The sequence below is a fragment of the Chrysemys picta genome, chromosome 1, assembly GCF_011386835.1.
Source record: "Chrysemys picta bellii isolate R12L10 chromosome 1, ASM1138683v2, whole genome shotgun sequence".
In the NCBI taxonomy this organism is placed as follows: Eukaryota; Metazoa; Chordata; order Testudines; family Emydidae; genus Chrysemys; species Chrysemys picta.
In genome coordinates this window covers 199678690-199705783 of record NC_088791.1, presented here as the reverse complement: position 1 = coordinate 199705783, position 27094 = coordinate 199678690, and the positions used below count along the sequence as shown (strand labels likewise).

General features: G+C 43.4%; 2 protein-coding genes across 4 annotated transcripts in view; both read right to left on the bottom strand.

Annotated features, from left to right (window-relative positions):
* AGPAT3 (1-acylglycerol-3-phosphate O-acyltransferase 3) overlaps positions 1-27094 on the bottom strand; it is a 140207-nt gene that overhangs the window by 110360 nt on the left and 2753 nt on the right. The gene's annotated exons all lie outside the window — the stretch shown is intronic.
* On the bottom strand, positions 1540-14215 carry LOC135977422 (uncharacterized). The gene is made up of 2 exons (XM_065578314.1): positions 3104-14215; positions 1540-2109 (listed from the first exon to the last, which is right to left on the bottom strand). The coding sequence occupies exons 1-2, from the start codon at positions 3678-3680 to the stop codon at positions 1634-1636; spliced, it is 1053 nt and encodes a 350-aa protein (XP_065434386.1). The 5' UTR covers positions 3681-14215; the 3' UTR covers positions 1540-1633.

The window sequence follows — 27094 nt, the reverse complement described above, 5'->3', positions numbered from 1 at the left end:
ACAGAAGCGAGTGGCCATAGCCCTCTGGAAGCTTGCAACGCCAGACAGCTACCGGTCAGTCGCGAACCAGTTTGGGGTGGGCAAATCTACCGTGGGGGTTGTTGTGATGCAAGTAGCCAAGGCAATCGTTGATGTACTGCTGCCAAAGGTAGTGACCCTGGGAAACGTGGAGGCGATCATAGATGGCTTCGCAGCGATGGGATTCCCAAACTGCGGTGGGGCCATAGATGGAACTCACATCCCTATCCTGGCACCGGACCACCAGGCCACCCAGTACATTAACCGAAAGGGCTACTTTTCCATGGTGCTGCAAGCACTGGTGGACCACAGGGGACGTTTTACCAACATCTACGTGGGATGGCCGGGCAAGGTTCATGACGCTCGTGTTTTCAGGAACTCTGGTCTGTTTAGACGGCTGCAACAAGGTATTTACTTCCCGGACCACAAAATAACTGTTGGGGATGTGGAGATGCCTATAGTCATCCTCGGGGACCCAGCCTACCCGCTAATGCCCTGGCTCATGAAGCCCTATACTGGCGCCCTGGACACTGAAAAAGAACTCTTCAACTACCGGCTGAGCAAGTGCAGAATGGTGGTGGAGTGTGCTTTTGGCCGTCTCAAGGGGAGATGGAGAAGCTTACTGACTCGCTGTGATCTCAGCGAAACCAATATCCCCATTGTTATAGCAGCTTGCTGTGTGCTCCACAATCTCTGTGAGAGCAAGGGGGAGACCTTTATGGCGGGGTGGGAGGTTGAGGAAAATAGCCTGGCTGCTGATTACTCACAGCCAGACAGCCGGGCGATTAGAAGAGACCAGCGGGACGCGCTGTGCATCCGGGAGGCTTTGAAAGCAAAGTTCCTCAGTGAGCAGGGTAACCTGTGACTTTAAAGTTTGTGTACTGAGAAGCTAAACCTGCCCCCGTTTCTTTACCCAGGTAATGTTGACTATCCTATCCAGTTACATACCCCCTTCACCCCCCTTCCAACACACGTTGCGAAATAAAAATAGTTCAACTTTGTTAAAGCACACCGTTTTCTTTAATACTGTTTTCGCGGGAATTTTTTAAAACTGGGACGCAGACTGTGGTGCGGAGCGGGTGTAGTGTAGTGACGCGAATGCAGCTTCTAAACTCAAGGATTGACAGGCTCCGCTGCAGTGGGATGGTTGTTTCAACGGAGCCTGTCACCCCTCCTGATCGGGACTGTGTGTATGGGGGGGTCTATGTGACTTTGTGGCAGGGGGAGGACGGTTACAGATCCCCTGCTGTGTGGCTCTGTGATCCTGCCTAAGGACCGCCGCTTAAGATCTGTAACTGCCCTCCCCTGCCACAAAGTCACAGAGCAACCCACCCCCCACCACATAACATGAAAACAACCTCCCAGACTAACCAGGGTAACTAGTCACTGCATCACTGCACTGTGTATGTGCCCTGCTGCTGTGCCTGCCCCCGACTATGTACCCTGCCAAAGGTGACTGTCCTGTCCAATTACCAACCCCCTTTCCCATCCTCCTCCAAAAGAACATGATTGAAACAGTAGTTTACAGAAACATATTTTTTATTATCAACTACACATGGCATTGGGAGGTGAAACTTGGACGGGGGCTTGTGTCAGGCGGGAAGGAAAGAACTGTTCAAATTTTGGGAAATGAGAGCCTTCTGCTACTAGAGCTCTCTGCAGGGGTGGAGTGAGAGTTAGCAGGGACTCTGCCGCCTCTCCTTCTTTGCACTTTGGGTGAGGTGGGTATGGGACTTGGTGGCAGGGGAGGGCGGTTATAGATGGACTGCAGCGGGGCTCTGTCCTCCTGCCTCCGTTCCTGCAGAACATCCACAAGGCGCCGGAGCGTGTCCGTTTGCTCCCTCAGTAGTCCAAGCAGCGTTTGAGTCGCCTGCTGGTCTTCCTGCCGCCACCTCTCCTCCCGATCCATGTTGGCTTGGTGCATTCGGGTCAAGTTCTCCCGCCACTGGGTCTGCTGTGCTGCCTGGGCTTGGGAACAGGCCATAAGCTCAGAGAACATGTCCTCCCGTGTCCTCCTCTTCCTACGCCTAATCCGCGCTAGCCTCTGGGAGTGTGATTCCAGGCTAGGTTGTGAGACAGTCACAGATGGGGCTGTGGAAATGGGAAAAAGGGAGTGAATTCCTCAGAAAGAAAAATGTAGTTGTGAACAAAGAACATAGTCCTTCTCTGTGAACAAGACCATGCACAGCACCTATCACATGCGCACTCAGCACAAGGTCGAATTTTCGGCCTTCGCATTCAGTGCCTGGGGTCTTGCACAGCACATTTGAGAAGCGGGGCAGCACAACGGAATTTCTGTTGCAGGCAGACATGGTAAGCTGTACACTTGTGGCAGTTTAAAACTTTTAGATTACCACTGGCCTCATTTCACATTTAAAGCTATGTCAGTTCCTGCAGCCAGCAATCCGGCAAGCGGGAACTCTGCCCCTGTCCCACCCCCTCACGGCTGTCCCCGGGAACGATCCCTTTCGGCTGCCCCTCTCCCGCCTCCACCGCGTGGCTAAAAACCAGCGGTTACAGTTCTGTCAAGGAACGGGAAAGCAGTCCCAACACTAACATTCCCCTACCTAATTAAAAGCAGGTCACCATGGGCGACATCACCCTGATGAGGATCTCTGAGAGCGACAGACAGAGAATGCTCCGGGAAAGCCTCCAAAGACCAGGGCCGTATGCCGCCCTGCTATGCAGAGCAATGATTCCCGAGTACGTGATAGTCTCGTGGCGCGGCAACGTCTCGTACTTCGGAGGACCCAATAAGGCCGCTCTCCCCAGGAACCTCATGGAACGGCTTTCAAGTTACCTCCAGGAGAGCTTCGTGGAGATATCCCAGGAGGACTACTGCTCTATCCCCGGACATATAGACCGCATTTTACTGTAGCTGCAGTAGCAGGGAATAAACAGTAGAGCGGCTTGTGCAGGACAATCACTGAAAACCGGACATTGCTAGATTTTTTTTCAAAACTTGCACTGCCCATGACTAAACCGTTAAGCGCATAGGGCACACTAATCATGAACAACCCATTCTTTAAATTGTTAATATTCCTGTTTTGTTAAAAATAAATGTTTAGATGTTTACAACACTTACTGGCTGATCCTTCACCAGATTCTGTGTCCGGGGTAACGGCTGGGGACGCTTCGTAGGGGATCTCTGTAAGGGTGATGAAGAGATCCTGGCTGTCGGGGAAATCAGCGTTGTGAGCGCTGCCGACTGCCTCGTCCTCCTCATCTCCTTCCTCATCTTCCACGTCCCCTAACATGTCCGAGGAACCGGCCGTGGACACTACCCCATCCTCAGAGTCCACGGTCACTGGTGGGGTAGTGGTGGCGGCCGCACCGAGGATGGAATGCAGTTCCTCATAGAAACGGGATGTCTGGGGATGGGATCCGGAGCGTCCGTTTGCCTCTTTGGTCTTCTGGTAGCCTTGTCTCAGCTCCTTGATTTTCACGCGGCACTGCGTTGCATCCCGGCTGTATCCTCTCTCTGCCATGTCTTTAGAGATCTTCTCGTAGATCTTTGCATTCCGTCTTTTGGATCGCAGCTCGGAAAGCACGGACTCATCGCCCCACACAGCGATGAGATCCAAGACTTCCCGATCAGTCCATGCTGGGGCCCTCTTTCTATTCACAGACTGCACGGCCATCACTGCTGGAGAGCTCTGCATCGTTGCCAGTGCTGCTGTGCTCGCCACGATGTCCAGACAGGAAATGAGATTCAAACTGGCCAGACAGGAAAAGGAATTCCAATTCAAATTTTCCCGGGGCTTTTCCTGTGTGGCTGGTCAGAGCATACGAGCTCGCACTGCTGTCCAGAGCATCAACAGAGTGGTGCACTGTGGGATAGCTCCCGGAGCTATTAGCGTCGATTTCCATCCACACCTAGCCTAATTCGACATGGCCATGTCGAATTTGGCGCTACTTCCCTCGTCGGGGAGGAGTACAGAAGTCGAATTAAAGAGACCTCTATGTCGAACTAAATAGCATCGCAGTGTGGACGGGTGCAGGGTTAATTCGATGTAACGGCGCTAACTTCGACATAAACGCCTAGTGTAGACCAGGCCTCAGATAAGGTGGCGAAAAACACGGACGCGAGACGACATATTCTTGGAAATCATGAAATTGACCCGCGATGAAAGAGCTCATCTGAATGAGTGGAAGGACGCGGTAACAAAGTACAGGAAAGATGCCAATGAACATGAGGACAGGAGGGACCAACGTGAGGACACAAGGGACCAACATGAGGAGAGGAGAGACGCTTGAGATGAGAGGTAGCGGGATGCGACGCTGCTGCTGCTGCGTGAGCGAACGGACATGCTCCGGCATCTGGTGGAACTTCAGGAATGGCAGCAGGATCACAGAGTGCCGCTGCAGCCCTTGTATAACCCCCCTCCCCATGTTCCATAGCCTCCTCACCCAGACGTGTAAGAACGCGGGAGGGCGGAGGGAGGCTCCGTGCACCCTCCCACTCCACCCCAGTGGACAGCCCAAGCAAAAGGCTGTCATTATTTTGATCTTTTTTAGTGGTCTTTTCCTTCCCTCCTATCCTCCTCCCAAACCCCACCCAGGCTACCTTGTCAGTTCTCTCCCTCTTTTTATAATCAATTAATAAAGAATACATGATTTTTAAACGATAGTGACTTTATTTCCTTTGAAAGCAAGCTGTGATCAAAGGGGAAGGGTGGGTTGCTTACAGAGAATGAGTCAATCAAGGGGGCGGATTTTCATCAAGGAGAAACAAACAGAACTTTCACACTGTAGTCTGGCCAGTCATGAAACTGGTTTTCAAAACTTCTCTGATGCGCAGCGCTTCCTGGTGTGCTCTTCTAATCGCACTGGTATCTGGCTGTGCGTAATCAGCGGCCAGGCGATTTGCCTCAGCCTCCCACCCCACCATAAAGGTCTTCCCCTTACTCTCACAGAGATTGTGGAGCACACAGCAAGCAGCAATAACAATGGGAATATTGGTTTGGCGGAGGTCTGAGCAAGTCAGTAACGTGCGCCAGCGACCCTTTAAACGTCCAAATGCACATTCTACCACCATTCTGCACTTGCTCAGCCTGTAGTTGAACAGCTCCTGACTCCTGTCCAGGCTGCCTGTGTATGGCTTCATGAGTCATGGCATTAAGGGGTAGGCTGGGTCCCCAAGGATAACTATAGGCATTTCAACATCCCCAATGGTTATTTTCTGGTCTGGGAAGTAAATCCCTTGCTGCAGCCATTTAAACAGAGTAGTGTTCCTGAAGATGCGAGCATTATGAACGCTTCCCGCCCAGCCCGCGTTGATATTGGGGAAACGTCCCTTGTGATCCACCAGTGCTTGCTGCACCATTGAAAAGTACCCCTTGCAGTTTATGTACTGGCTGCCCTGGTGCTCCGGTGCCAAGATAGGGATATGGGTTCCATCTATTGCCCCACCACAGTTAGGGAATCCCATTGCAGAAAAGCCATCCACTATGACCTGCACATTTCCCAGAGTCATTACCCTTGGTAGCAGCAGCTCAGTGATTGCTTTGGCTACTTGCATCACAGCAGCCCCCACAGTAGATTTGCCCACTCCAAATTGATTCCCGACTGACCGGTAGCTGTCTGGCGTTGCAAGCTTCCACAGGGCTATCGCCACTCGCTTTTCAACTGTGAGGGCTGCTCTCATCTTGGTATTCTGGTGTTTCAGGGCAGGGGAAAGCAAGTCACAAAGTTCCATGAAAGTGCCCTTGCGCATGCAAAAGTTTTGCAGCCACTGGGACTTGTCCCACACCTGCAACACTATGCAGTCCCACCAGTCTGTGCTTGTTTCCCGGGCCCAGAATTGGCGTTCAATGGCTAGAACCTGCCCCATTAACAACATGATTTCCAAAGCGCTGGGGCCCGCGGTTTGAGAGAATTCTGTGTCCATGTCCTTGACACTCTTGTCGCCGCGCTGCCATAGCCGCCTCCTCCTCTCCTAGTTTTTCAGGTTCTGGTTCAGCATAAACTGCACAATAATGCGCGAGGTGTTTACAATGTTCATGACTGCTGTCTTGAGCTGAGTGGGCTCCATGCTTGCCGTGGTATGGCATCTGCACAGTTCACCCAGGAAAAAAGGCGCAAAACGGTTGTCTGCCATTGCTTTCATGGAGAGAGGGGTGAGGCTGTACCCAGAACCACCAGCGACAATGTTTTTTGCCCCATCAGGCATTGGGATCTCAACCCAGAATTCCAATGGGCGGGGGAGACTGCGGGAACTATGGGATAGCTACCCTCAGTGCAATGCTCCAGAAGTCGACACTAGCCTCAGTACATGGACGCACACCGCCGAATTAATGTGCTTAGTGTGGCCACATACACTCGACTTTATACAATCTTTTTCCCAAAATCGAATTCTGTAAATTCGGATTAATCCCGTAGTGTAGACATACCCTCAGTATCTCTCAAACATCATTTGCATGTATTGATCCTAGTAAGAGACTTGTGCATTGGCTTGTATGCATATTTATTACCTCATTAGGACCTTACAATACACACCCTCATGGCCAAGGTGTTTATTTTTGGAGTTTAGGTGTCTGTAAGCAGAACAATATATTTTGACCAACATACTAAATACTGATCAAGGAGACAGAGGGATGAGGGAGGGTCAAGGGTGTGCAGGGAGAAGAGGAGGTATATTCCTGTAGGAACTCTCTCCGAGCTCTGGTCAAGTGAAAAAATTCTCTAAGTTATATATATATATAAAAACACATAACCACTTGCCCCTGGGTGCCTTCCAAAGATAAAAATACTTGCTCTTCAGAGGCAACATTGTAAGGGTAACAAAGAGCCCGGTGGCATCTTATAAACTAACAGATGAATTGGAGCATAAGCTTTCGTGGGTCAATACCCACTTGGTCTGACGCATGTGGGGTAAGTGTCATCTTGAGCAGAGCTGGTTGCTAGAAGTATCTATGTGGCTAGGATACAGATATATACTCATACATATAAACAGTGATTCTTTTCCTATTTAATTGTAACTTTTGGGGGACATTCTAAGTGTCTATTCACTTCTAAACTTTGTCACCAACACTCCCTTTTCTTCGGTCATACCTTTTCTCCTATCTTCCAGTGTGTCAAAATGTATCTATGTTGTTCTTCATTTTATCCCTCTCTGTTTTTTCTTCCATTGTGTCCTCTCCCTCCTTTTAGTTTCTACCTTCTCTTCACTCTCGCTTGTGACCTTTTGGGGTCCACCCAGACTAGTAAGAGCCTCGGTCACCACCTGCCCTGTAACTTTGGGGACCTTTGTGACGTGTAGCTGTGGTTCGATTCCCTGATACCAATAGCCTGTCCATAAGGCCAAGCATAAGGAATCATCTTCGTTTTCACCAGATCACTCTCTGCAGGGTGATCCCAACAACCCTTCCACCCCAGGTCTCCCCAAATACATCCTCCCAGAGTTCTTATTTACCAGACACTCAGCCCGTTCCCCTCTGACTCATCACCCCCAAAAGAGTGAAACTGCCCCCCCCCTGTTACTAGCTTACTTTAGCACACACACTCCATGCAGTTTGCGCCCCAGAGACCTGTTTGGGATAAAAATTAAAAAGTTCCTTGAATAGAAAAACCATCAATTCAAAGAGGATTGTCTTTTCCTGGGCTGGACAACAGTTAGTTACTTGAAGCCTGTTTCATGTAAACAACTGGTTTGGGAGGTGCCCTTCCCTGACTGCTCATCATCCTGCTATGAGATGGAGCTGAAGATACACCACAGATTAGGAGAACAGTTTTCTATATACACAAATACATAAATTCATAAGTATAGCTGGCATATATATCTCACAGTGATTACTAAGTTTAGAACATTACAAGCTTTCACAGGAGACCTTAATCAACATATATTTAGAGCAAAATAGATGAATTGATTGCATACTATGCTAACTGTTTATTTTGGGGGGTTAACTATTCTGTTCTCTCCTTGGGGTGTCGGGACACCAAACTTCTCTCTCCTTCCTTCTTCTCTGCAACAGTCTCTACTCTTCCCCCAGACGAATACACACACACAGCACTTTCCACTCCACAGATTGAGCATTTTCCTGTCCCTTTTATCCTTACATAGGACACCACAGGGTTAGGGAAAAGCCGCTGACTTGACCAACGCAAGCAGGAATCTTGAAGTCAATAGGGCTCAAGCGTTTAGCTGACCCTAAATTGCCGGGAGCATGGAAGCACGGGTATTTTTCACCAGGGAATGAGATAGCAAACTTAGTCCTTAGCCATGTAGGTATATTATTGAGTAACATTTTCAAAGCCTGGAACCCCTATTTATAGTTTGAGATTTTTGTTTATCTAGTCATATAACATTTATTATGAAATTATTGTATAGCATCCCACCTCCTTTTTAAAAAGTTACTAGGAAATGGTGAGCAGCAAGAACAAAAACAAAAACCCCACCACATCTATCCATTCATCAATTCCTTCCTCTTTACCAGCATCCTGGATGTATGCTTTTTGTGGCTGCAGAATCATATTAGAACATAAGAACAGCCATACTGGGTCAGACCAAAGGTCCACCTAGCCCAGTGTCCTATCTTCTGACAGTGGCCAATGCCACGTGCCCAAGAGGGAATGAACAGAACAGGCAATCATCAAGTGATCCATCCCCTGTCACTCATTCCCAGCTTCTGGCAAACAGAGGCAAGGGACACCATCCCTGCTTACCATAACACAATACTTAGCCCCTTCTTTCAATAAATGGACACCCACTACATAAGGGTGATCAGCCTGCACTACAACAGTCATTTTAAGAGTTGTGTTGAAAATGCACACTTCGAAGAATCTGCTTTGAGAATTATAGTTATTGTACATTAAGGGCCCAATATTGTAAACACTTATGCATATGCTTAAACACAAGCAGTCCCACTGACTTCAATATGCATACATTTATTGTCACACTGACAATTGACGTATCAATTTAAATGTGATCTTAAAAAAATTACAGCATATTTTTGTGGGAACCAAGTCACAAAGCACAGTTCATGCATCATACTATTAATACACCTCTACCCCGATATAACGCGGCCTGATATAACATGAATTCAGATATAACACGGTAAAATAGCGCTCCAGGGGGACGGGGCTGTGCATTACGGCGGATCAAAGCAAGTTCGATATAACGCGGTTTCACCTAATCTCACGCAGTAAGATTTTTTGGCTCCCGAGGACAGTGTTATATTGGGGTAGAGGTGTATATACATTTTATTATGGGCATTGGTTTGGAGAAAATTTTTGTAAAGCACTTTTCAAAGATATATAATCATATAAATACATAAACTTTCAGGAGACAACTGAAGTTTTGGAAGTGTCTGCTCAATCTTGAGAAGTTCTAAGACAGGGTTAGGCAACCTATGTTACGCATGCCAAAGGCAGCATGCAAGCTGATTTTCAGTGGCATTCACACTGCCTGAGCATGGGTCCGTGGGGCTCTGCATTTAATTTAATTTTAAATGAAGCTTCTTAAACATTTTAAAAACCTTATTTACTTTACATACAATAATAGTTTAGTTATATATTATAGACTTATAGAAAGAGACCTTCTAAAAACATTAAAATGTATTACAGGAATGCGAAACCTTAAATTAGAGTGAATAAATGAAGAGTCGGCACACCACTTCTGAAAGGTTGCTGACCCCTGTTCTAAGATAAAAGGTAGTTTTAAAAAAGTTGTACCTTAGAGCCTTACACATTTGAACCAATACTTAGTCTCTACATCCTTAATTACAAAACAAACAAACATCACACTACTGACCTTAAAATTGGCTCTGCCCACTCTCAGCTACTCAGGGCACATCTATACTGCAATAAAAGACCCACGGCTATCCTAGGTCACCTCATTTGGGCTCCTGGGGATCTGGCTGAGGGGCTAAAAATTGCAGTGTAGTCATTCGGGCTCGGGCCAGAGCCTGGACTTTGAAATCCTGTGAGGGGGGTGGGTTTCAGAGCCCAGACTCCAGCCCAAATGCCTCCACTGCAATTTTTAGCCCCACAGACTGAACCCCACAAGCCCAAGTCAATTGACAGGGGCTCTGAGATCCACTGCTGCAGATTTTTTATTGCAATGTAGACATGCTCTTGGTACGATGAAGGCTAGACTTGCTGCACTCCCAATGTTTTCAGAATGGATAGGGAAGGAGGCGGTTAACCCATTCAAAAAGAATATATTTGTGACTTTTGGGATATTTCGCATTTAAGCCAGTGAATCAAACTGACAAACAACTTGAGTGGGAGAGTTAAACCTCACAGAAGGCTAACAGAACTCAGCAACAGGAAAGACTAGACTAGTGGATTCCGAGAGAGCTCTAAAACCGCAGGGTGGTCAGAAGTTTCACAGGTACACCTCTCAACATCCCCACAAACTCTCACAAAATAAGATTTATATTTTTATCTGAAAAGCCATTATGGTTTCCAAAAGCCAGACTCTAACATGACAAATCCTATGTTCCAGACTAATCAGAACTGCTCTTATAGTTTGCATTAAAATCCAAATATTAGGTTGTTGGAGGCAAAAGATATGTACAACTTGAGGGGTGGAGGGGAAGGTTGTGCCTCACTATGACTTTTACTCTTTTCTCTAATGCCACCAAGTCTTTTCCCAAGGCTATGTCCATAGCTCAATCATGATAATTTTATGCACTCTTACTAAGTAGCACTTACTTTTGATAATATAGGACTTGATAAAGTGCTCTATTTTAGATCTCAAAAGGAGAGTAATCCAAGGACCTATTTTAATCAAAGTATGAAGTCTCCTTTAAATTACTGTTTTCACAGAATGTGTGGCTGTCTTTTACATTAGCTTTTTATTATCTGTAGATTGGCTGGTATGGATTTATGAGATACTTCTCTGTCAATCAAATGGGTCAAACAACTGCATTCCGGCTAATCTACAGAAAACACAACTTCACTCAAAAAGAAGTGCTACTGTTTCAGTTTCCTTATTTTCATAAAAGCTATTTCATTAAGATGGTCTCACAATTTATTCAGTAATCAATATTTCATTAAATAAGTATATCCACCTTTTTTAAGAACAAAAATTAGTGTTCACTGACCCGAAATTGATTCAGGACAGGGAAGCTTCCAAGTACCATCAGGGAGCACTAGTTAGTACCAACCTACATTACACTGAACACTTAAGGTGGAGGCAAGCTGGGAAGAGCCATCGCAGACTACATCCAGGAATCAGAAACTTAATTACAGCATGCTGGGATACATCCAAAAATAACCCATCTCAGCAGAAATCAGGCTTGATCAGACCATGAATCATTCAGGGTGATATATTCAGTGACGTATCATCAGACCACCACTGTTCTGAAAATTTGCTACCAGTGATCCCCAGTGCTGGTTCCATCAGGCATACATGACTGGGGCCCACTGTGCTACTGCTACTACCAAACTATTTTAATCTGGGTGCTCTCCGTCCTACAAAAAAGTTTTCGATTGTTCCAACCATCCCAAATTCTACGGGGGGTCAGAGCTCACCTAACTAAATGGAATGAAGGCAGGTATTGGCCTGTCCAATCAAAGTCTTACTTAAGTAAACTGCTAGAGCTGCCTAAACATTTGGGAACCACTACTTACAACCAGGGCCGGCTCTGGCTTTTTTGCCGCCCCAGGCAAAAAAGCCTCCCGCCGCCCGCCCCCCCCCCCCCCCAAGTGCGGCAGGGGAGGGCGCCGAACCCGGCCTCGGGCCCGCTCTCCCTGACCGGCCAGAGCACTGGAGAGAGGGCGGCGAGCCCGCCGCGGCTCTGCTGGCGGCCGGAGCCCCGGGAGGAGGGTGGAGAGCCTGGCCGGGGCTCCGCTCTCCCTGGCGGCCAGAGCGCCGGGGGGAGGGCGGCGAGCCCTGCCGGGGCTCCGCTCTCCCCAGCGGCCACCGTGCCGGGGGGAGGGCGGCGAGCCCTGCCGGGGCTCCACTCTCCCCAGCGGCCAGAGTGCTGGGGGGAGGGCGGCGAGCCCACCGCGGCTCCGCTCTCCCCGGCGGCGAGCCCGCTGCAGCTCTGCTCTCCCCGGCGGCCGGAGTCGGAGCGCCGCGCTGCCCCCCTCCAGGTGTCACCCCAAGCACAAGCTTGGTGGGCTGGTGCCTGGAGCCGGCCCTGCTTACAACTTAACATTACATTGTGCAATGCCAACATTTGAACAAGATGATTCTCAATCCTGTGTCTCCACATGTGTCACATACATAATTTACAATGTAGCTTATGATTCCTTGGAAAACCAACATGTCCTCATTACGCTAAAGGGACAGCTACGATATTCCAGTTGCTTGGGAACTTCAGCCAACAGCTTTCCTTCAGGGAACACATTATAAGGATATCAGCAGTTTCAGCGGGGGGGAGGGGGGGGGATGACAATTATGAAAGGACCTGCTGGACAAAGTACAGAGGGAGAACGGTGGTTTGGCAAAAAGCTAAATCTCCTATTCTAGACCAGCAGCAAGGGCTGGATAGCAATAAGTGAAAGGACTGGAAATTCCTTTGAAGGGACATGAGAAGGGGAAGAGGGAAAGAAGGAGAAAAGACAGACAACAAGGTCCAAGCTAGGAAAGATCAGGTGCAAGAACTCAAACTAAGGGCTGTCTACACTATAAATTCTTGCTGGTATGGCTATACCAGCAGAGTCCTCTGGTGTAGGTGCAATTTATGCCAAAAGAAGGAGTTTTTCTGTTGGCACAGTAACACGAGCTCCCTGAACAACATTTGCTATGCTAACATAAGCACTCTTCTGCCAGCATAGCTGTGCCTATAGTGGGGGTTTTACCAACATAACTAGGTCACTAGGGAGAGTGGGTTTTTTCACACCCCTGACCAGTAAGTTATGCCAACAAACCTTGTAGTGTACACCTGGCCTGAGGCAAGTAACAAATAATCCCTGAATGAGAGGGGTCACACAGAGCAACTGAACAGGAAAAAATAGCTCTTCCCTAGGATCTAGAAGAGCCCCTTCAGAAGAGACAACTTCCAAGGAACACTGGATAACTTAATAGATTCCAAGGCCAGAAGAGACCATTGTGATCATCTAGTCTGACCTCCTGAATAACAGAAGCCATAGAACCTCCCCAAAATAATTCCTAGGCAGCACAGCTTTTAGAAAAATATTCAATCTTGATTTTAAAATTGCCAGTGATGGAGAACACACCACAAAGCTTTGTAAGTTGTTCCAATGGTTAATTACCTTCACATTCAAAAATGTATACCTTATTTACAGTCTGAATTTGTCAAGCTTCAACTTCCAGCCACTGGATCATGTTATACCTTTCTCTGCTAGACTGAGGAGCCCATTCTTAAATATTAGTTCCCCATCTAGGCTCTTACAGACTGTAATCAAGTCATCCCTTAACCTTCTCTTTGTTCAGCTAAATATATTGAGCTCCTTGAGCCTCCTGCTATAAGGCATGTTTCTAATCCTTCAGTCATTCTCCTGGCTCTTCTCTGAACCCTCTCCAATTTATCAACCTCCTTCTTGAATTGTGGGCACCAGAACTGGACACAGTATTCCAGCAGTGGTCGCACCAGTGTCAAACACAGAGGTAAAATAACCTCTCTATTCCTACTCGAGATTCCCCTGGAGATGCATTTTAGGATTGTATTAGCTCTTTTGGCCACAGCATCGCACTCGGAGACTAATCATGTTCAGCTGATTATACACCACCACTCCCAATATTTTTCAAAGTCACTGCTTCCCAGGATAGTCTCACCCATCCTGGAAGTATGGCCTATATTCCTTGTTCCTAGATATATACATTTTGCGATATTAAAATGCACAGTGTTTTCTTGCACCTAGTTTACTAAGTGATCCAGATCACTCTGAATCAGTGACTTGTCCTCTTCATTATTTACCACACCCCCAATTTGTGTCATCTGCAAACTTTATCGTTGATAAGTTTATGTTTTCTTCCAGGTCATTGATAAAAATTTTAAATCGTGTAGGGCCAAGAACTGATCCCTGCAGAACCCTACTGGAAACACGCCTGCTCAATGACTATTCCCTATTTATAATTATATTTTCAGACCTATCAATCAGCCAGCGTTTAATCCATTTAATGTGTCATGTTAATATTATATTGTACTTGTTTTTAATCAAAATGTCATGTGGTACCAAGTCAAACGCCTTACAGAAGTCTATGTGTATATTACATCAACCTTCTTGCCTTTATCAACCAATCGCATCAGAAAAGAAATAAAGTTAGTTTGACAGGATCTATTTTCCATAAACCCATCTTGATTTTCATTAATTACATTACTCCTCCTTTAATTCTTTATTAATAGCTGATACAGAGTTACTGATCTGAGAAAAGGTGAAGGTAATTTTGTTTAATTTTATAAAATTCTTTTCCCACTCTCAAACCCTCTCCCCTTTTAATCCCCAACAAAACATTTCTGGAAGAGAAAAATGGTTACATAGGTGCAATAAAAAAAAGTCAGCTGCAAACAAAGAAAAAAAATGTTCCTAAAAGTATGAAGAATGTATGTACACAGACAAAACCTGTCATTAGTACAATCACTGTGTCTTTTATATACCACATTATTAAGCCTATGTGCTCGTTACTGTAATTTGGCAATTTATTTAAATCCATACTTGAAGTTGAAGTAAATCTCTAGCTAGACGGGAAGGCGAATAAAAGAGATATATTTTCAGCTTGTGTTGACCTAACAGATAAGCAGAAGTATGTTTATCTAAGGAGACCATCCCTTGGTAGGCGAGATTTATGTACTAAATCACCTTATAGAAACTCTCAGTAGAAACCCCATGAAGGGTTAGAACTTGTAGCTACACAGCTGCAGAGGGAAAGATACAATCTGGTAACAAGTGAGGCACCACCACACTGAATATTTGATTAGTGTGGCAACATAATTATGCTAAAGTTTAAATGTGCAACAGTTGCTACTACCTTGTGGCTTTGTAGGGCCCCTCTATACTATGGAACATAAGAATTGTCATTTTGGATCAGACCCAACGTCCATCTAGTCTAGAAACCTGTTTCTGGCAGTGGACAGCACCATATGTCTCAATGCAAAAATCCAACAGTAGGCAGATACGATATAATCTGTCCTCATGAAGGTCTCAGCCTAATCCTTATTAGAGATTGGCTTAAGGTTTTTATCCCTTCCAAAATTCTTTGTTTGTATTAACTGTTATAATTCTAGATATTCTTGTTAGCCATATCAATATATAAGAATATGCCATATTGTGGGACCCAGTTGCTATGTGGTAGTGTTCAAGGTGGTTTTGTCTTGCCAATGTATGTTTTAACTATGTTCTGGAATCAAGGCAAAACACCGTAAAAGTGGGTTCCACAGCATGCCAGAATTTTAGAGTACATAAGGCTTTGGTATACATTTCTCTACTGACTTAAGAATTTACAGTTCATTAAGTAAAAGTGCTACAGTAAGAATAGTCCTAATTACACTTAGGCTTTTTCTACACAGTGCATTATTTTGCACCAGTGGGGTGTTAAATTCTAGTGTGTTGCACACTAATTGGCCTGTGTGGACCCTACTAGCGTACACTAAAAGTTCCCTAGTGTGTGCTAATGTAGTCACCTTTCAAACTTTTAGTGCATGCCAGGAGGGTCTACACAGGCCAGTTACTGTGCAACACATTACAATTTACAACCCTCTAGTGTGGATTAATGCACCATGTAGATAAGCACAAAGTCAAATAATGCAATAATAGAAGCTCTCTGGCAGAAACATGAGTAGGTCAAAGATATGGAAACATCTTGGAGTGCGGAGAAGAACTCAAAGGTATGGTCTTAAGGTGCCAGTTAGTAAGGACTCAAATCATACCTCCTTTACTTTATTTTGGTGAACACTTACACAAGTAGTCCCACTGAACTCCGTGAAACATCTTGAAATAAGGGTTGTACAATCTAACCCTAAATATTTTGAGGTAAACAAACATATCACAATCACAAGTGAACAACCAGCAAAAACAAATGGGGTGGGGATGAGCTAAGGTGTACGTACTCATTATTGAATCTGGATGTTTTGATATGCCCTGAGTGAAACTGAAAATGGTTTAGAAACATTCAGATTTTGCCAGTTTGCCAAGGATTTCCAGTGGACCAAGTTGTACACTTCAGTACCAAAGCAAGGAGCCTACTAACCTATTAAAAGGGGACAACATCTAGAGCTATTAGGCCTAAATTAAAACCTACTATGACAATGATGTCAAGTATCAAAAGGGGTAGCCGTGTTAGTCTGGATCTGTAAAAGCAGCAAAGAGTCCTGTGGCACCTTATAGACTACCAGAGATATAGGAGCATGAGCTTTCGTGGATGAATACCCACTTCTTCAGATGCATCCGAAGAAGTGGGTATTCACCCACGAAAGCTCATGCTCCTATACGTCTGTTAGTCTATAAGGTGCCACAGGACTCTTTGCTGCTATGACAATGATGTGATTTATGCGTGTGCACATGAACATCATGCCATCACTCTGCACTTTGGAGCAGGCACAAATAGAAAGACACAAAAATCTTGCATGAGTGTGCTTAAGTCAGCAAGATCCCAAGCGTCTCGTTCTGCTTTAAACCTGGCCTATTCACAAAAATAGAACAGGCACATAATGTGCATACTTGCAAAGAAATGTAGTGCCATGGACTGGTCATTGTAGGTTGCCCAATAAAAAGAAAGCACATGTTCATAATACTGTAGCACTCAATTCTTCAGGGTCAGAAGAAAGCTTACAAAAATGTATGTAATATTCTTAAGCTCCTTCATTTTCAGTTTAAACTGATTTTTAACTGAAAAATTCCCAGGTTTTATAAAAAGTATTACTCACTTTTTACCAATTTTCACCCTACTTTTGTATCATTATCAATGATACAAATCAGTATCAAATATATAAAAAATAACTTATTTTATTAGGAAGATACAATACATTGCATGAGATATATGTATTACGATAATACATTTGTCTGTGTGTATATGCAAAACTGCCTGTCGAAGTAAGGCTATGTATTAGTCTATAAGATATAACACAATGAAGAAACAGGCACACACACAAGCTCTGAAGTGCGTATGGATCTGAACATACCAATGTATCTCACGCCCACCATGTACACATTTCGAGCTGTTAGCAGATAATGGCTGAGGCTACGATTTAGTCGTGGATATTTTTAGTAAAAATCATAGTAAAAGTCATGGACAGGTCACGGGCAACAAACAAAAATTCATGGCCCTGTGACCTGTCTATGACTCGTACTATATACCCCTGACTAAATCATCAGGTGATCACTGCTGGGGGGGTGGCCGGTGTGGCTGGCCCCGGGGCCACCCGAGCAGCTGGCCCCGGAACCAGCTGCTTGGGCGGCCCTGGGGTCAGCCACACTGGCCCCCGCAGAAGTCACTGAGGTCGTGGAAAGTCATGGAATCTGTAACTTCCGCGACCTCCATGACAAACAGGGAGTAATAATAATGGTTTATAGATTTAACACACTAAAATGGGAAGAAAACAAAAATCTGTATCAGAGTAGGTTTCAGAACACAAGGAAGTATTCGAAAGTTTTAAAAATACAAAAACAGGAGAAAAGGATAAAGTTGAGTGTATGCGCTGCAAATGGTGTGGCCCAAGTATTAAATGTAAATATGTGTAGGCTAATAGTTCTAAGTCTACAACAGTATACTGTTTATTCAAATGAAAAGTTTTATTTGGGAATTAGAGATGTATTGTTTTCTTAAACTCAGAGGTAACATTGTGTTTTGAGTTCTGTTTTAGTTCTGCAGCAAAACACATGGATGAAAGGAATTCAAAGCATTAATCTACTAAATACTTTCCCCCCATCTTTCTGTCCACCAAAATAAACCCCGATATTTATCAAGAAAAATTATTAATAGTTTTTTGCACTGATTTTCACCTGTTTTTGTTGTTGGGGTAATAAACACTGATAAATTCCAGGGAAAAATAAATAAAATAAAAACTGAAAATGAAGGGTCCTAAATATTCTTAAAACAAATTTTTAAGGACTTTCAGCTTGACCCTGTCATTTTAAAAGCCAGCAGCACCACCAACTCCGTCCCACCCCACAAATTTCATACAGTAGAAATTCTCTCTATACAAATTAAGCTGCATTTGAAATAAAAGACATACGCTTGGAGGCAGCCACATTTTAAAGAGGGCCTTCATATTTACAGTAAATGAAATGTTAGCCAGAATTCCAGACAGATCACTTGCTTGCATCTTGCTTAAAAGGTCAGTTTAATGTTAAAACATCATTTAGCTATTTAGGCAAAACTGTATCAGATTGAAAGATATTTTAAATAATGAAGTTAGTTTTCTGCTTTTTAAACCAACTGTAAAGCCATATGAAAAAACTCACCTCACTCTTGTCTTTAGGCTCCCAAACTAATGGTATGGCAAAGGGACATTCCTCAATTCACAGATATGGCTGTGGTTGTGATGAGCAGGAGGATATGAAATACCAGTTTTAATCAAATTTTAGCTTCAAAAGGCAATGCTAACTGCAGTAAACTGGGGAAAACTTTTGACAACCACTCCCCTCTCCCCAGCTCCTTTCTTCCCTTCCTCCTCCAAGCCAGTGCCATATTTCAAAGATTAACCTTCCAGGTGGTTTGTGGTTCCCTTTGGAACCCATCAATGCTGCTTCTAAATTGGTGTCAGAATGCTTACTACAGTCTATTACAAAGTACTCCTTCCATCCAACCATTGCGAAAGGTTAGGCACACTGCCTTGACTGGGAACAAAGGCTTCAAGCACTGATCCACCATATGTTGCATACCAAACAAAGGAAAGAATGAAAACAAGTGACATCATTATGCCCTTGAACAACATTTGAGATTGGCATTTGGAGATATATATATATATATATATATATATATATTTGGGATGGGGGCAGGAGGAATTTGAAGAAGCACCTTCATCATCACTTTCAACAACTGAGTAAACAAGAGGATGGGCTGCATACAGCAGCTACTGTATCTCACTGATGAATGCTTGCCGTCTGTCAGACTTTCACTGTGAAATACTTGCAGTAAGAAAGACACTATCATGGATGCCAGATAACCATGACAAGTGTATCCCTGGCAACAAACAAGTAAACTCCATTTTCCCAGTAAGACTGAAGATTCCTTTATGTCCCACAAAGCCATGGAAGTTACTTTCCAAAGTATTGTGCAGATTTACTTTATAAAAAGTGACATTCAGTTACGATCCACATTTTCTGTAAATAAGGGCCTTTCTTCTTATGTGGCATTTCCATTACTGGAAGGGGCGGGGCGTTCTGCAACCATGGTAGCTCATTCTGTACAATCCTCTGCTAATCTCTTTGTGGATAAATAATCCTTTTGATCCACCCAGAATACTGCACCTCCATCGTCCATCCAAGATCTTCTTTTTCTGCCTTAGGTTCTTCTGCCATTAAATTTCCCTTTCAGTGACCATAAGCATGCATTGCCTGCAGAACCTCTTAATATTTCTTTTCATAAGATCTCTGACTAGTGTTTGCTGCATTCCAATAATCTCCAATAGTTTTTCAATGGTTACTTGGTCCATCAACGATATTTTCAGAATTATTCTACAATACCATGATTTAAAGGATTGTATGGACTTTTAGAAAACCCAGTCTGAATACAGTTTTTTCATGGGTTTTTTTATTTGTTTGTTTTATACTTTTGATGGACAGCTCAGGAGGAGAGAATGAAAAGTTTTAAACATTCTTTGGGAGCAGTGGAAGTCAAACCATCTTAGCAGTGTGCTGTTAATCAGAGAATGAAACAGGCCAGTCTACTTTTCACTGTTAAAACTGAGTGAAGTTGCAATAAAATAAAATAAAATAAAAAAGCATACATGGTTTAAAAATAAATTTCAGTTTTAATAATCTAAACTTTTAAACAGATATAAGGTCAATATTGGTTGTAATGCTAGTTATCACAGAAATGTATATATTTCTAACAGTGAATTATTTCCCTCATCCAAGGTACATTTTTCATGATACAAGAATGCTTACAGATACACAATTCTAGCACAAATACAGATGCAGACCTCAGAAAATGAATTACAAATAAATATTACTAAAAACAAGACAAGCTATGCAATCAGCTTCTGTTTAGGAAAGTGTGGTCTGAACTCTTCTAGCCAAAATGGATAGCAAGGACAACATCATGTTCCATTTTCTTTGCCTGCCTCTGAAAACAGATTTAAACTGTTATGCTTAACTAATCAGCTGAAACTACCCTGACTCTATTTCTGTGAAAATTTGGTGTTCAGGAAAGCAAGAGATTAGGTTTGACTGACGCCAACACACTTAGTGTGCAGGTGCTCTGCAAATACACTACTGAGATGTCACACCCTGTATTACAATTGTGCTTGGCCTCAAACTGAGGCCGCCAATAATGTTGAATTGTGATGATTTTGCATTGTGAGCAAAGTGAGAGTTAGAAGGAGACCAAACTCAGAAGATAAGTTTCCTGAGGTGAAAAAATTGGTACATCACCCAACGGCATACCATCAATCTCTAGCCTTAGGGTGCGTAGGTGACTTAGAACCACAAGTCCCACTGTTAGTCAATAGAATTTATCCTCTAAAGTCATTAGACACTCATTTAAGTTGTATTGCTATAACTCTACTGGTATAGTTAAAGTGGTACAACACCAACCCCTCCCTTAAATGCAGATGCAGTAACATTGGTATAAGAGGGCTTATATCAGTACAGCTTATTCTTGTACGGCATGGGGAATGAGCTATACTGATATAAGCACTTTTATAATGATATAACTGCATCCATACTAGGGCTTTTACCAATATAGCTATTTTGATAAAAATCCCCACCCCCTAAACAAAATAATTACATTGGTGAAAGTTTTAAGTGTAGACCAGGCTTCAGGCACTTTTGAAAATCCCACTCTTAACAGCATAAACCATAACAATGCCAATAATTGTTTCTTCATCCATAAAAACAAAGACAATATTTACTACACAGAGTTGTCATAAGGATTATTTAACATTTGTGAAGTGTTTTGAAGAAAAAGAAGAAATACAAGGTATTTTCATATTCCTGGTTTATGTGCCATAAAATTTGGAGAGAATTTCACATGAATTATGTACAACATGACGTAAGTGTAACGTGCAATACGGACTGTTTTCTGCTTGATATGCAAAACCAAACAAAAGCTTACGTATACTGGACATTTATTTTGTGCAGTGTTGTTGTAGCCATGTTGGTTCCAAGGTATTAGAGAGCTCTGTGTAAGCTTGAAAGCTTGTTTCTCTCACCAACTGAAGTTGGTCCAATAAAACATATTACCTCACCCATCTTGTCTCTCTAATGTTTATTTCAGTCAAAAATGAGAGAGAAAATAAAATTGATTTATTCCTTAAATGTTGGCAATTTTGATTAAGTAACTAATCGGTGCAGGTGCTGATTCTAGTCTTTCCTTCTTAAGGGAAACACTCACTAGCATTATTTATAGACAAACAAAGACCGCACTTTAAGATGTCAAGGATCCTGACAACATACCACAATTACCAAAAAATATTTCTAGTGCACAAAAGTAATAAAATTTGTATCAAAGCACACTTGCCTTCACTGTAGCAGATAAAATTTGTCATTGTAAAGGAAAAATGCTAGACATATGATAAAGAGGCCAATACTAAACTGCTTTAGGCTAACTGCAAAGTGGCACCTTTTGCAAAACTGTTCAAAAGAGTTTAAGAGCTCTTCATGATGTAGAAACCTTGGTCTTTAAATATTTGTATAAAATAGTCCTGGTGAGTGTTCACCTGCTGTCAGGGAACTCTAGAATTCAACTCTTTCCACTAATTACTTAACACACTCTCCAGCCCACCTCTTCAACTCATAAAATTCTTATGAGAGGAAGGTAATTCTTGCTCCTTTAGCCCCTCTAGAAAGTATGAGCTGTTGTTCCTTTGGACCAATTTCAAATATGGGTAGGTATTTTATTGAGGAATCTCATGAAACCACAGTGACAATGAAATGTAAGCATTTAGTCTGTACCCGGGTTGGAAACTGGACAAGGTACAGACTCTATTGTAGTGAAAGAGTCATAGGAACTTTAGGCTTCTTTGGGCAGAGACCATGTCTTCTTCTGTTTGGAAAGCATCTAACATTGTAGATGCTACTGCAATACAAATAAATGCAATAATTGCCACAAATGGCAAGAACACTGGTTTTCAGTCCCATCCAAGAGGCAGCATGAAGACCCTTTTAGCACCATGCCAAGGCATTAATAAGTACTGACTCTGAGGGGGAAGTATGCTCTCCAGCTACTCAATCATCATCTCCACTTCCTGAAACACCTGGATCTTCCCTACCGGTCTCCCTGCAAGAACTAACCAGGCCCAAATTTGGATCAATCACCTTATATGAGATCAGACAAGATCATAGAAACAGGTGGTAAGGCTGCAGGCAAAATATACACTTCTCCAATAACAACAATGGAGTAGTCAGACTCAGAGGGCTTGTCTCCACTTACTGGGGGATCAACGTGTGGCGATCAGTCCACCGGAGGGCGATTCAGCAGGTCTAAATCGACCGCCGATCACTCTCCCATTGACTCCAGTACTCCACTGGAACAAGAAGCATAAGGTAAGTCGACGGGAGACTTTCTCCTGTTGACCCAGCACAGTGTAGACACCACAATAAGTTGTCCTAAGTTGTGTAATTTAGGTCGACTTAGTCCCGTAGTGTATACCTGCCCAGAGAAATGTACATTTTACCTACAGCCTTACCATCTCGATCTGTGATCTTGTTAGATGACCAGTTGATCCAAAATTGGGCCTGGTTAGCGGGGACGGCATGTATCTTAACTTTGTATTTCCTGGTTTTCAGGGGGTTTAAATTACATTACTTTCCGGCCCACCCAAGATCCCAGCTCAGATGGGAAGGGAAAGTGGCCCCCCACCAGATCTCAGCACATACATGGGAGAGGAGAATGTGGGACTGATAGGGTCCCCCAACCCCCCTTGCGATCCATCCCCATGTCCCCCCCAGTGTCCCACATGCTTCTCCCACTCCCCCAATTCCCATCCCCTCCCCCTGACCTGAGGCCCCCCCATCCCTCATCACAGTTCCAATCCCCTCTCCCCTATTCCCCCTTAATCCCCCCCATCCCTCCGAGCAAGCATTCACATCTATAATTTTTCTTTTGAAAAACAGTTTGAGCACCTTCTGAATTATCTGCCATGCTCAAACTACACATCCTCAAAATAAAACCTCCCTTGACAGAGGCAGATAATAGCAAAATGCCCATATTTCATTTTCTGCTAAGGGTAGGTTTCAAACTTACAATGCCTGGGAGTAGGTCAGGTTTGCTGGCCAAAGCATATCTCCACGAGCCACTAAGCTCACATGGAAACTGGCTGGCTGAAAACTCATCTTGGCTAGTGTCTGATCTACACCCCAGCCTGTAACCAGTCCCTTGCAAGTGACTTTAGCATGCCAGACCCCAAGGATCCACACGGTTCCCCAGGCGCAGGCCCGTGGCCTTCAAGACTTGCAAACTGGGTCTTTGGGCACCAGCAATCCTTCTCCATGGCTCCCTGAAGCAAGTCCAGTCAAGCCAGAGTGCCAGGGAAGGCTTAGTTTTTACTCATTCAAGACACAATGCTCTCAGTAAGTATTTGCACTGACACCAGGCAACCTTTTCAAAAGAAGGTAACAATTTATTAGTCACCTGACATAGAGAATCTGAAAATCCTTCAGTTAGCATAGAGAAGCCAAGGGTAAGATGGAGTTCAGATTGGCAAAGATCACGGCTCCCTTCAGCCATGATGCTGTAGCTATCATCTTTGCTTCCTCTCCATTTTTTTGTGCCAGTCCCAGGTCAGAGCCCTGTGTCTCTGAGGGTATGTCTACACTGCCAATAAACACTCGCAGCTGGCCCATGTCAGCTGACTCTGGCTCACAGGGTTCGGGCTGTGGGGCTGTAAAACTGCAATATAACATTCAAACCTGGGCTCTAAGGGTATGTCTACACAGCAACTAGACACCCGCGATGGCCATGCCAGACGACTTGGGCTTGCGGGGTTCGGGCTGCAGGGACATTTCATTGCTGTGTAGACTTCCATGCTCAGGCTGGAGCCTGGGTTCTAGGACCCTGCCTGCTGCACCAATGCAGCGTTTTAAGTGTAGACTTGTCCTGAAGCATGCATAGGGACAGAGGAGGGGGTGCAGGGACACATGAGGATGGTGGTCTGGCTGAGTTGGGGTGGAAAGGTGGCTGAGTGGGGATGCAGGGACACTTGGGGGCAGGGACAGATGTGCATGACTGAATGAGAGAAGCTAGAGGTCAGCCAGGGTCTGCAGGGGGGGAAGCTCCCTAACAATCCCTCCCCCGCCAAAGAAACCATACTTCTCCTACCCACACCCAACAATCCTCCAGGTTCGTTCCCAGGCTCCTTCCCAGCAATTACTTCCCTCTCCCTCAGTTCCTCTGTTACCCCAACTCCCCCAAACCTTTGCACTGCTTCTGAGGGGTGCGAGGAATACATGTCTGTATTGTAATTTAAATGAATTATTACTCAAAGTTCTGAATTAATATGCCTAGTAAGGAATCCATTTGTCAAAAAACATTTCCTGAATCATTTTTGTTGTCTGTATTGTTACAGACATACTGACTGGTATTTTGAAATAAATTACCAAAATAATTGAAACTGGTGTGATTACATTGTGTTATTTTGGCAAATATAATATGCAGAATTTTAAAATATTGTGCACAGATTTTTTATGTTTTTAGCACAGAATTCCCCCAGGAGTAACTGTAGCAATAACAAGAGGAAATCTCCTCCTAATACATCAAAACACCAAAAAGATATTTCATCCATTAGTCTTCGATTATACAATAATTTCTTATATTGAAATAATGTACACTCCATGTACCTATACATATGTTTATTCTACACATTTTACATCTCACTACTACAATATTCAGTACTAAAAAAGATTTCTTGTTCTCTTGTCTAGTTTTACACACAGAAAAGATATACAATGGGACCTGCACTCAGCATATGGCAACATACTAGTGCTATGTTCACTTTAACTTTTGCCCTGTTCAGAAAAGTTATTGGTAACTTGTTTTCATATAGTTTTTCTCCCATCCCTTCTCACTGTCACAGGATACTTAGCATTACTGCTTATCTGTAATCCTACTCCAAAAATTAAACAAAACAAAACAAAAAAACAAACATGGCCCACAACAAATAAGAGCTTCACAATTTTACAAGTTTCCATAAAATTTTAGTTGGGAGTATTTCCTATACTTATTCTCCAGATCAGGAAATGTTCTTACATCTGGTGAATGAATGCGTCTTCAGCTGCATTGAAATAAAACTGAATAGGGCAATCACAGACACAGAAGAAGTTGTAATTTTGGCCTCTTGAAACAACTGCACTGGTAAAATTGAGTTTTCCCTTAAAATGCCAAGTGGATTCTTGCTTCCAATAACAAATAAAAGATTCTACCTCCCACCCCACCCTAACCTCCTTAGTTTTTCTATAAGATCTGTGTACTGTACCCTGTTCTGTGGAGATGAGACAAGAAGAATTAGTTCTCTCCATACTCATCCTTTAGGTACTCAAACATTTAAGTACTTTTTTTGTTTTTAATAATCACACACACGCACACAAATTTAGTGCAGAGTCTTAACATTAAATTTCTTGAGGGGTAAGAGTAGGCAGGGAGAATGATTGTTGGAAGCATGTCACTACAGATGGTGGGGAAAAAATCTTAGACGTGATGAAATTGAAGGTTCCGCTGCTTCCAGCGATTTTTTAGGGTTCTTCACCTAGCTGTTTAAAGCAGGAAGAATAGCCAGTGGGCCAACCTTTCTCACCAATGAACCAATGGCTTCAAGTGTTGACAGTCAGTGTCTTTCAAAAACAACAACAACAAAAACCCTCTACATTAAATGTGCAGGAAAGTAAGACTGGCAACATAGATACTTTTAAAAGATGAGAAGAAATATCTAGTGCTCAAGTTCATCAGTTTTTGACTGAAAAAACTAAGATAATGAGAAATATGCAATGAAGAGCACCATTGTGTTGATGTTTTAATAGCAAGGGGACAAGGAAAAGAGAACTAAATACAATTTTTTAAGAAAAACTGTAGCATGATGCTTCCACCAATATTAGTAATTCAGTGATAAATACACTATAGTTAACAGGAATACCTTATTTACACTTTTCCCCTGAAGAGTAAAGTTCCTAATCCAACAACTCAGTAATAGTTTCATAAATAAGCAAAACATCAATTAGGACTTCAAAACAAAGAGTCTTTCTGCAGATGGAAACCAAAAGAAAAAATAAAACTAATAGTGGAATGTGCAGCAAACAGTTTCATTTTGTAAAACAACTATGACAGAGGGCAATAGCTTTATCATTCTATGATTGGAAAAAAAGAACATAAACACTTAACTGGAAAGGGTTCCATATAGATAGAATTTTGTTCTGTTTGCTGAAACATCTGTTTGAGAAGATTAAGAATTAGGCTCTATGGAAACTGAAATTCCTTATATTTCAGTTCAGGATAACTTCAGTGACCACAGTCAGGGAAACTTCATTGATAAGACCAACTCTAATCTCAAATTTGGCCAGAAAGCAACTCACCGCTCTAGGTGCTAACCACACAAAGTTATTATAAATGGTGCTGCAAGACTGATTGTGTTCAGATAAGACAATCCAACTGGTTTCCCTCTGCTATACATGTTAGATTCAAGCTACAGTTAGAGGCCAGTAGTTTGTATCTCTCCAGTATGCCAAAGCCATTTATATGGGAGAGAAGAATTAAGATGAGAAATGAGTAACGTAGGAAGCATAACATGATATGGTGCCATTTTAGACCAGGTGGATGAAGTTTTTAAACTCAATTTCATTAGTCAGCTTTTTTATTTTTTTTAATGCAAGTAATGTTTATCTAACATTGGTAACAGCAAATATATAGGGTAGGGAGGCAAATATGGGTCTAAAAGGAGCCAAGAAGGAGCCAAGGAGCCAAGAAACATGATGCTTTGATTACTTGTGGCACCTTAGAGACTAACAAATTTGTTAGTCTCTAAGGTGCCACAAGTACTCCTGTTCTTTTTGCGGATACAGACTAACACGGCTG

Coding starts and splice junctions, on each gene's coding strand:
- LOC135977422 (XM_065578314.1), bottom strand. CDS start 3,680: ATGCAGAGCTCTCCAGCAGTGATGGCCGTGCAGTCTGTGAATAGAAAG. Junction 2,110..3,103: donor ATCTGGTGAAGGATCAGCCA/GTAAGTGTTGTA, acceptor CCATTTCCACAG/CCCCATCTGTGACTGTCTCA.